An 11439-nucleotide genomic window follows, 5' to 3' on the forward strand; every position below is an offset into this window, starting at 1 on the left:
TGTGTGTGTGTGTGTGTGTGTGTGTGTGTGTGTGTGTGTGTGTGTGTTCATTCATTCAGTAGGAACCAATTTTCGCCAAACGAGGACACGCCATGCAGCGTGGCCTGGAAAACATTCCTGGCACTGCTCCCATCTGGCCCATTGGCCGCGACACATTCATGAAGACATAATCTCTCTTCTTCCTCTCTCACTCACTTCTTCCTTTGTCTGTCCTTCCCCACAGCCCCCTTTGTGCCTCGTACAAAACATGCAAACAACAACTAAATAGAGGTGATGAGATTTTGGGGGGAAAGGAACCTGTGAGGTAAATATGATTTGCTCAGCTCGGCGTCTTCCCTCATCTGACGTCTTGGTCTGGTGGTGTTGAGGCTGCTGCTGCTGCTGCTGATGCACCAGCTGCTCCAGACTCTGCAGACAACCGCAGTCCTAACAAGTCCGTTTCATTTTGTATTCAGCTTCAAAGCCCCCTCTTGTTTTATTTTTTCAGCACAAGCTAAAAAAAAAACAAAATGATTCTACTAGCTTCCTGAACAGTTTGATTGTGTTGCAAAGATTTCTTTTTTTTCTCTTTAGTGTTATTTTGAAATCCTCCCTCCCATTTCCTTCATTTCTCCCTGACTTTTAACTCCTGTTTTATACACAATACAATGTAGACATTACATTTGAAAAGTAATATGAACTCAAACAATATCATGCTTTGATTTAAGGTCAAGCTTAAGATCTGGAGGCCATACGTTTTCTTCCAAAACTCTCTTAACTTATCACAGACACGGGATTTTCTTTACTTCACACAAATAACCCATACATACAAATATTGCAATGATGATATGTTGTATATGAAGGTGCTGTCTGTGTAAACTGCCTAAACCCATAGTCATACTTGCAAGAGCCTATTTTAAATACTGTTCATATTGGACGACTTGCTACATTAAATTACCTGCTTAAATAATAATAAGAACCTAATAATAGCTTGCTATAGCAATGCATTGTCTACAAAACATAGTGTGTTTCTATAGGTTAAGGTCACCTCCTGAACAAGATTCTCTTAGTACTGTTAAAGTTATATTAACGCTAGCTAACACAAAGCAACAGCCTCGCACACACACACACCCTGAGCTTCACAGTCAGTCTTTGATGGTATAAAACAAAACCAGAATAATGAGTCAGTTGTTGGTGGCCTGTTAATGCCACAGCGTCCCGTCTGAGCTCCCTGCGGTGAATAAGGAGGACAGCAGGGCCGAGTCGGGCCCCTATTGGCCCCGTCCCACAGCCTGAGGACAGAAGACAAATCACTTCTGCCTCCATGATGCAGGCTTTTATCACTGAGATGAAAAAGACCCACAGCTGAAGCTCAGCCATGAGCAGCAGCAGGCTGGGTTGTATAACGATCACAGTTCTGTTGCCCCCCCCCCCCCCCCACCCCATTTTTTTAATGCTCCTCTTTCTTCACCTCTAAGTTGGATCAATGCTGCTGCTAAAGCAGCTGAAACGTAAAGTCAGAGAGAGGACACGGACCGAGGCATCGCAGTGAAGTCTCATGCGAGGAGAGTGCCGCTAGACCAGACGAGAAAAGAAAGACCAGACAGTGAAAGAGGAAGCGAGCCCAGCGGCTAGCCTGATTTATTGATGGACTCGCTTTTGGCATCCTGAGACTTCCTCTAAGACAGGATGCCAGATTAGCAAGCAAAGGCTTTTCATGGTGTAAGAGTGAGCACAGGAACCCGAAAAAACAACGAGGTTTTGGTGCTAAAAATAGGGGACGCCTGGGACTGAGGGCCCTGTTTAAAGATGGGAACATAGTGTCAATATATATTTATACACAGCATTTGATTTGTTTTGTGGATTGTACTGTTATTGTGGCTGAATACTAATGTAGGAACGTAGTCGAGGAGGAAGAGATGCTGTTGTTTTGTTGACAATCCAGTGAGTGAAAAGTGAGATCTGTCAGGGTGTCTAAAACCATCACATTTGTCTTCGCTTCATTCTTCCAACTAGCAGAAGATGTTGATGATATTCTTTTTTTTATAATACCTTACCATGAAACCTTGAGTCAAAAATGTAAAACAACTGATGTAGCTGAACGTTGTGGGTCAAAACCCCAGAAATCACACACTCCACATGAAAGTACTTCTCATTAGGTGACATAAGTGAGTAATTGGTTGAAAGGTTGCGGTTGTAAGAGCTCCATTGTTTAGTTGGCAGGGTTCACAGGCTGTCCTCTGAACCCTCGCTCTACTCCACGCTGCCTCCTCAAGTTTCAACTTATTTATTGTCACGTGCACAACAATTACAGAGAAGCAGTCGTTGTTGGCAGTGAAATATCTTGGATCCCTCCAATAATGCTTATTAAATATGTATGAAAAGAAAAGATCCTTGTAATGAATATATAGACTCTCCCTAGATCCCCAATCAGTCGTGTGTGGACCCTTGTTCTTAATGCATAGTCCTGAACCTAAGTACCCTAGTCCTGAATCTACTGGCCCTCGTCTGGAATCTGTAGACTCTCCACCATCTAAAGACTCTTGTTTTAATCCATCGGCCTGAACCTCAAGACCCTGATGTAGAGTCTGTATACGCTTGTCTGTAATCTATACCTGTGTGCTGAACCTAAAGACCCTCGTTCATAGTAGTCCATGTTGACTTCCTGTCAGCTGATGTCATTCACATACACGGCAACTGGAAATAAAATGGGACACATTCAGAATGTGAAATGGGCTATATATTATAATTATATAATATTATTATTATATTATAATAGAATTGCCACATTATTGAGTAAGAAAACGTGCGCTGCCATGCTTCCACGTCTTTATGACACACACGCTCCTCGAGTGTGGACCCTGACTGGTCTTGAGTCGGAGGTGGCGTTGCTGGCTCATGGCCTTGTGACGGAGATTAGGGCAGATTTAGATCAGGGCCTGCAGAGTAGATGGAGCCAGGTACAACGCGTTAAGAGCAGTCAGCAGACGTGGACAAACATGCTGTTATATGTATGTGCGAATCGGCCGTCACGCCTCCATGACTGCTCTGGGGTGATAATAAAAACCTTGCAGAGTTAGGTGCATCAGTAAAGTTGACAAAAAAACAATCAAAACGGAGGAAAACACCTATTATAGATAGAGAGTAATCATCACTTTTTCTAAAATCTGACAAATGTTGATTGCTCAAAATGTCAAAACTGAATTGAATTCCCTCTGAATGCACAGTACAGTAACTCAAACCATATGGAAATGTAATTGTAGCAGTAACCCGTCCCGCTCTTCCTCTGAAGGGACGAGGCGTCTCCTTGGAGGATACATGCCAGTCCGTGCGCTCGCTGACAGCTTAAAACCGCCCAAGCCTCCGACGGCAGAGTTGCCATTCATGTTGGATTACACAGTGCAGCAAAGTGCGAGGGCCCGTCTCACCCCACGGCTCCGTGTTCGCGGACCACTGAAGCATTTGCCAAAGCAGACATGTCCTGCAGCGAACGCTCCGAGACCATCAATCACGGGCCCCGGGCTCCTGCGAGGCTGCCACCTGTCCCGCTCAAAAGGACGCGTAAAGTACAGTGCACACGCTAAACAAACTGCAGCTGGTTCTCCAAGAATCCCAATTAAAGGCTCTGCTGAATAAGTTATGAGGTAGTATGTCGGTGTTGCGCTAAACTGGCATTGCTGCAGTGTGAGCAAAGGGCTGAGTCACGTGATGGTGTTCAATATAGAAGGTTGATAGAGCAATAAGGAAGTAATAAGTCGTTAATGTTTACTGTGCTCGTAAAATGCCGAGAGGAGGGATGTCAGTCTTGATTTAAAAACTTGCTTTGAAATGTGAAGCTTTCTAACGCCTGTAAAGTTTGTTCTTCTGTAATAAAGAATGATGCGTCATTGAACCATTTTAGGATGGATTCTCTGTTTTTATTATAGTGCCCCCAAATACCAAAACATGGAGCTGAGAGGGCATTTTGGGGATTTACTGGAGGGGCACATTTGTGGAGTTAATAAAATAACGCTTTAGGTCCATTGGTCGCTGCAGACTTCTTATGCAGTTTTTCTGTTTTCAGTTGGTTGTTGATATTACTCAAAGTTTTGCCACGCGGTGACTTCAGGTAAGCAGGAGGGTTTTGAGGTCAGCTACGCTTTGCTGCCTTTGAAGTGTTTTTCTTTTTTTTTTTACTCTTCGGACATTTTTATCCTGCTTTTGACTTTGAGGGTCGAAATCGAATCGATTTAGAAATGAAAACGTGCTTGTATATGGGTATGTACATATAGTTATACTGACTGTACAACTGAGCACATGCCAGCTGCTGGTGACGACCATGAGAAGTGGTTGAAAGCCCTGGGAAATGCTAGCAAATCTTGCTTGTGGAGCCCCAAAAAGAAAAGCTTGAGCCGGCCCCGTGTAAACTGACTAAAGTGGCTGAGGTGTGAACAGTGGCCTTCTGGGGAAAATTAATCTTGTGAAAACAGTAGAAATGTTCTTATCGTCTCCTTTTCTTATTTTCCAGCAAGCAACATAAAAAACACAGTAACAGGCACCGGCCCAAATCCAGTTTGGCTGGTGACTGGTGCTATTTTCTTTATCGTGTTGTCAGTAAAGTGAAAATAAAATATGGAGGCAGTGGAAATCAGTGCCACCATACAACACAAATGGAAAAAAAGGGGAAAATATTGCCAAATCACAGCACTTATTCTCATTTTTCTGTCTCTGTCTGTGTCTTTTGCAGCTCAAGATCTCCTTCAATGAGTCGAGCCTCCAGAGTACATATGAGTATCCCTCAGAGAGCAGCGCGTGGGACAGCGGGGACGAGGACGAGGACGAGAAGGCAGCGGACGAACAGCCGAGCATGGTGGGACGCATTCACATCCCTCGACCCAGTTTCACCGGCTCGCTCACCCACTCGAACAACAGCAACGGTGAGACGACATGAAATGTGACGAAGTGGAGGAACGCGGTCAACTTCTATGTTTTTTGTGGTGAACATGTGGGTTAGATATTTCCTGCAGATTATTCATGGGCCCCAAAGGATGATCCCTAAAGATTTCCTTGGCCCTCTGACCTTTATTTTTACACAAAAATCTAAATTTCTACTTGTCCATCACTCAAGTCTACAACAAGGTGCCTTGAAATGGAATGGCCTAGTGTCTCTTTACTGTCACTGCTGACAGTCATGGTCCCCAGAGGGTGAATCATGTGTTATATTTTGGCTGGTGACCCTCTGAATCTAGCTGTCAACCATTAGGTCAACATTTCTTGTCGTTATACATGAAAATCTAACTTTGTTGACATAATATGTATACTATTATACTATTTAGTATGCCAGAAAAATATTTAGTATTTCTCAATACATGATATGTCAAATGCAGTATGCCAGAAATACCATCCGGTTGCATTTTGCAGTACATAAGTCACCATCCCTTTCTCACAATCCTCTGCGTATCTATGAGTTCAAGGTGCAATGTTATGACGAAGTATTATTTACACTTTGCATTCTCATGATGGGCCATTGATGACCAAATAAAAAGACTAGTGAAGCAGTAAAAAGTTATTTTTGGTGCCGATGACACCACTCCTACTGTTCAATGTCCGATACGTGAGCAAGATCTTGGAAGACGGGAACAGGGACAGTGTTTTACTTTATTATGTTATTTCTTTCAGTTTACATACAGCAGCCTATCCTTAAACACCTGCTTTGTAAAGCTGTTGACATATAACTTAAGCTGAGGCTGAGTCACAAGGGCTTCTGGAGCCTAGTTCTGTGGTATTTCAATCTTCATGTGGACACAGAGTTCAGCTCCAGTGTCTTTTCCCCACTTTGTGTTTAAATGCACATAAAACTGCTGTTTTTCCCTCTTCAAGCTGATGCACATCGCATGGCCTTGGACTAAATACGAAGGGCCTGTGTTATGTCCTGTTGAATGATATGGATTTGGCTGTAAAATATAGAATATCGTATATGACAAAGACTTTGCCTATTTTCTTTCTATGTCATCTCAAAACTACAAAGTTGTCTGATCAGGTCCTTGCTTCATTATTACAACATTACTACCCTCATGCGGATGGTAGAAGTGCGACAGACAGCGTTACGCATGATGACAGAGACCTCTAGTGGACACATTGTGGATCACATTTAACTAAATGTGTTTGTAGCAGTCCCTCATTCTTTGGTACTTCTCACCATGAAATGAATATTGAAGAGGACCTTTCCAGTAGGTGACCTGCTTCAGGGCAGAACTTAGTGCTAATTGTGTTTGTACTTGCCTAATGCCAGCAGGCTTAAGGTCTATATTCACTGAAACCCACTTTATATACTATATATTTTCAATATTATTAGGAGGCATTTTTTCATTGTGAAGGCACTTGTGAGATTTGTTGAAGTAAATATTTCTGTACTATGTGTTCTGGTTCTCAGGCTTCTTTCTGATCAGCTGAAATCTGGGGAATCAGTGCAATCTCTCACATTTTCCACTTTGACTTCATCAGCTAACTTCCTACTTATACCTTTATAAAATAAAAAATAGTATCTCATAAATGACAGAATAATGTGTCGTCGACACAAAAGGGAACGGTACAAACGCATCAGTGTACCGGGTTTAGGATTGAAATGAATGAAGGTTTGTAGCAACAACACAAAAAGGTTCTTTACATTTTTAGTGACGCATGATGTTTTATTGTCCGCAGACCTTTCCAGCTACATTCCCAAGCACTCGGTGGACTTCAGCGCCTGGCAGGAGCACAAACATGAGGAGAGTGTTTACCAGGAGGACGCCACTTCCCAACAGACGCAGATGAGCGAGGAGGTTATGGTGAGAGAGAACTCCTCCACTCATCAAACTGTTTACACCGTCTCTGTTTTAGAGTCCCATCTCGTGTTTTATGTTTTGGGCGGTGGGGCAACACTTTCTCCTTATATTATGGATGGATTATTAATTATGGATTGTGCCTTTCAGTGTGCGGTTTTATGTCTTAAACTCAGGTCTTAGTTGTGTAGTTTTTGTGGTGCAGTGTGCTCTGGCAGACTATCAGAATATGGTTTCATTTTGTAATCATTTTTTTTTGATAGTTTTAGTCTTGATTTCTATCAACTATCAGGAAAAAAGTCTTTAAAAGTCTGAAATGTAATTGATAAATACTTTCAAGCACCTTGTGTGTGGAAACTAGCGAAAAGAGGTCTGCTATATAATGACACTAGCTTTCAAGTTGAATTTCCAACATTTAAACTTCGTCTTTTCTCCTCAGCTCACACCGGCAGACAGCTCGTCCCTGTCTGACTACAGCAGCGAGCCCGCCCTTTACTTCTGATCCATCGGACCGATCAGCTGTACAGTAGCACCACACCTGTGGGACCAGCCTGCAGCCGGAGCCCGGCGGGGTCCGCCACTCCTGGGCCTGGACTGCCTCCAGCTCGACACTCCAGCCGCCTCTAAGCACATCTTCCTGATCAGACAGGAAACGTAGTGTTTTTTGTTCCTTTTTTGTTGTTTTTTCGCTAATCTCCTGCCACGGAACCGCCACACGCCACGTTATCGACCGCATATGGGAGCAGAGGAGCTGTTTCGATTCCCACCCTCTTCCTGACCTGAAGCGACACATCCAAAAGCAGCTGGACTGTGTTTTCCCCAACGATCCTCGGACAGTTGATCTGTCGGCCTCCCTTCCTCATCCTCGCTAAACTAAAACACAGGACAGGATCAAGTGGATTGTCAGAAAATCCATTGAGACGTCCGCCGTCCCCTCCAGACTCTGGAAGACGTTTACTGGCTTCACCGTCCCCCCCTTCCCCCTGATTCCCTGCTTCCTAGTCTCCTTGCTTCGGGTTTGTTGGAGAGACGTTGACAAGCGAAGGAGCTTAAAAAAGCGAGTGACCAAACTCCTCACAAAGGACAGGAAGCCGCCAGTGTCCACGTGTAGGAAACGCCACGGTGACAGAGTTCAGTGTTAGCATGGAAACATGTCAGTAGGACGTGGAGGACGCGTCTGCTTGTGTAGATCGCCGGCACACTCAAATGGTGAAAGGGTGCCACAAATGTAGTTCATTTTTTGTCTTTTTTTTGTACCTGCATGTTTTGATTTGAGCCATCAGCTCGGTCGGTTCTCTTTTACTGTAAAGCCTTTTTTGTGTTATTTTTGTATGTTTTCTGGCAAACTTCTGCTGTAACGAAGCTGCTGGAAGTTCAGTGTGAAGAGCCTCAACAGCAAGCAAACTTCAACACACACTCCCCCTCTTTTTGTGGCGAGGGGGGGGGGGGGGGAGAATATGCAGCCAAGGGAAGATTTCTGTCGTTCGGCAATTTCTGATTACACGCTTGGAAAAAAAGTGACCTTCGCCAATGCCGTCTGTACGTCCGTATCGCTGGTGACAAAAGGAAACCATCGCACTGTAGAATGGTTCTGTGTATCCTCTATCAAAAGCTGTTAGACCTTCTGACACCTTTTTTGTTATTTTTCTGGCTTCTCGTGTATTTATTCCTGCTTAAAGTTGAAGTTTGCATGTCTGAGACCTGCTCGTGTACAAAAAAAAAACAATTTTGTAAAGACAAAGTTGCTGGTGCGGAAGGACGTTTTGTTATTGTTTTTCCAGTCAGACCTCATGTACTTTGACATTCCACGAAGAAAAAAAGCAGCCGGTCCATCGAAGTAATGAACGCATCAGCGGTTATGATCGTTCTCAATGTGGCACGTTTGTCAGAGCGAATGCAAGACTGTGTGTGTGTTGAGAGAATATGTAATGATTTTTTTTTTTAATTAAGAATTTTTTTTTTTTTATATATATACAAGAATGCACCAAGTTTCCAGATGATTTTTCTTTGTTGTTTTTAAACTCATGATGCCAAGTGATTAAAAGTGTTGCTGTAACGGCCTCACGTTCATTCTCTACCCGCCCTTCAGCCAGTATTGTTGTACAGTTTCTCAGAAGTACTTCTGTCCTTTCTTTCATTTCTCCAATCAACATGAAATGTGCCGAGTCCTCACGGTTGGATTCTGCTGTTGGGGGATGAGGTGTTTGTCTTTTATGTCGTCCGGAGTCTTGGATGTTAAATGTCTTCGCACCGTCTTGCTTTTATCTTTGTGAAGGAACAGAGCGGGCGACAAGAGGACACGTGCACTTAAAACAGCAAGACCAGTTGAAGGGTTTTGTTTTAAATCTAAATGAATGAATGGCATTGTGGGACAGAACTCTGCAGCTGTACATGATGAACGCACTGCCGATGAATGCCACGTTTTGTTTTTTGTACTGTTTGCCACAGCCTTGCATCAAAAGTCTTATGATCGTCAGCCTTGTCGCTGTGACCACAAACCGAAGCCTGAGTGTCGTTTCCCACACAGGTCCAGGGCTTCATCTTTGTCCTCAAGTTCCCCCGAAACTTCCTTCTGCTGAGCCGTGGTTATTAACCAGTTGAGCTGAGATGTCTCTTTCAAGCACCACACCAGTGGTTTTGCATGTTTGAGCCCATTTAGTACAAGTCACATATACTTTACCGCTACCTATTTTGCAAACCGTGCTACTGTGGTTAAGAAATTTGAATGTATTTTATTTTTTTTACCCATTCCAGGTGTCCGTTGGTTTCCACCCAATTTCATGTTATGAAAATTCACCAGAAGCCTCTTGCTTGTCTTGTAATAGTCATCACAAGAGAACATCAGGTTCCTTTACTGTTGCATCAGAATAGGCTGGGTACCATTTCTATACAAAGTGATCCTTTTCTTGAAACCTTTCTCCGATAAAACCTTTCAGAGAAAGAACTACACTCCACTACAGACGCATTTAAGTCGGTACCAAAAACTATTGATGTTCAATATCCAGCCCTGTGAAGTGCAGAGCAGCCTTTTTAAATGAATCTACATCAACCTACATTATCATAATGTAACAGTAACTAATGCACCTGACAATATTCAATGCAGGCGGGATTCATGGTGATGGATCACACAACTCAACACAGTTGACCGATACATTTTCATACCACGAGGAAATGAATGGAAACCAATGGCTGCTTGAAACGGCGGGAAAAACCCAGTCGGGAACAACGTGAAGTACATGTGATTTGTGATTAAGAAGCTCAAAGTCCCCCAAACACACTGGTACGAGTCTTTAAGTTGACTTTGACCTTCGATGACCAAAGCAGGACGTCTACTCTTTGTGGGAATCTTAAGCTCTCTGTCTTTGTGTGCGACAGTCTGAAAAGACAGCAGCGAGACCGTTTCTGGTGGCCGGTAGTGGGACACTCGACTTGACTTCTGAAGTGTACGCGCGGCCTCTCACCGTTGCAAAGCGAGCGGTTTGTGTTGTACACTGGTGGAAGCTCCATCTTGTTCCTTTTACCCCCCCTCCCCCTGTCTGTAAATCTACATCGCAGCAGATGTGCTTACTGTAAAGTTATCGTCAATGACTTGGGCAAATAAAACAAAAACGAAGTGATGTCATACTTGTACAAATGAAGGCTCAATAAATAGAAGACTTGAACAAATGTAAATACTGTGTACGTGTCGTGTGTCCATCCGGGTTGTCTTAGACACAACCCAGTGTTTGTTCTACAAATATGTCAAAAAAGGAAGAATCCTGGGAGTGATAAGAAACATTTATTAGTTTCAGTAACTTACAATAAATCAGTCAAACATATTACAATTGGTCCGGAGTGGAGTATAAACTGTTAAAAGTGCAGAGTCAAGTGTTGCTGTTGTGGTCAGAACGAGAGTTCATTGCCATCAGTGGTCCTTCCTCCGGGGCTCTGTGGCTTTACTGAGGTTTCCTGCCTCCTGCTTCAGGACGCTCAGTAGAGACTGGGAACTCTCCAAGATCTATAGGGGGAAAAAATCTAATTAAATATACTGCAGATCCTTAAAGTAGAAGCAAAAACATGACTGTATACACTGTAAAGGCAATTTAAAAAGGGCTGCTGACTGTCTTGTTGTTCTTTAATAAGAGCAGCTTCAGAGCGTCTGTTTGTCGTGATTAGTGGGAGTGCTCAGGGAGTTCTGCATCAGTTAGTGGGAAGTGCCCGTGTGACATCATCACGGTGCGTCACCAAAAACAAATAATGCTGAGCCAAAAGACAGCAGGGTCAGTTCATTAGGCTGTTGACCATAAACATGGTGAAATGTGCAGATTGAATATGAATTTGTGAGTGTTGGAACGCAAGTAACAACTATTTTCATGAATGATTCATCTGATTATTTTCTCCATAATGCCAGAAGATGATTTTTTTAAAGAAGCTCATCTCAGCTGCTCAGAGTTCCCAACATCATGTCTTTAATAAGAGATTCTAAAATTGTCCAAAAAGGTTGCATGGCCCACAATGAACATGTATCAGTGACATGTATCAGTCTCAACAATAACAATAATTTAGACAGTCCACACACACACGCGCATGCGCGCGCACACACACACACACACACACACACACACACACACACACACACACACACACACACACACACACACACACACACACACACACACAC

At 43.3% G+C, this 11439-nt stretch overlaps 2 protein-coding genes across 2 annotated transcripts in view; one reads left to right on the forward strand and one right to left on the reverse strand.

The window, feature by feature from the left end:
- Positions 1-10451, forward strand: part of tprn (taperin) — a 23280-nt gene extending 12829 nt beyond the window's left edge. Inside the window, exons 2-4 of the mRNA XM_031855622.1 lie at positions 4706-4895; positions 6661-6785; positions 7219-10451. Coding sequence (XP_031711482.1) covers positions 4706-4895; positions 6661-6785; positions 7219-7281 — 378 coding nt within the window. The 3' untranslated portion in view covers positions 7282-10451. The remainder of the gene's footprint in view (positions 1-4705; positions 4896-6660; positions 6786-7218) is intronic.
- Positions 10452-10538: 87 nt separating this feature from the next.
- The window catches only part of ssna1 (Sjogren syndrome nuclear autoantigen 1), a 2165-nt gene continuing 1264 nt past the window's right edge, over positions 10539-11439 (reverse strand). The window contains exon 3 of the mRNA XM_031855646.1: positions 10539-10776. Coding sequence (XP_031711506.1) covers positions 10684-10776 — 93 coding nt within the window. The 3' untranslated portion in view covers positions 10539-10683. The remainder of the gene's footprint in view (positions 10777-11439) is intronic.

Source organism: Anarrhichthys ocellatus, unplaced genomic scaffold (assembly GCF_004355925.1).
Source record: "Anarrhichthys ocellatus isolate YVR2014 unplaced genomic scaffold, GSC_Weel_1.0 scaffold16, whole genome shotgun sequence".
NCBI classification, from domain to species: domain Eukaryota; kingdom Metazoa; phylum Chordata; class Actinopteri; order Perciformes; family Anarhichadidae; genus Anarrhichthys; species Anarrhichthys ocellatus.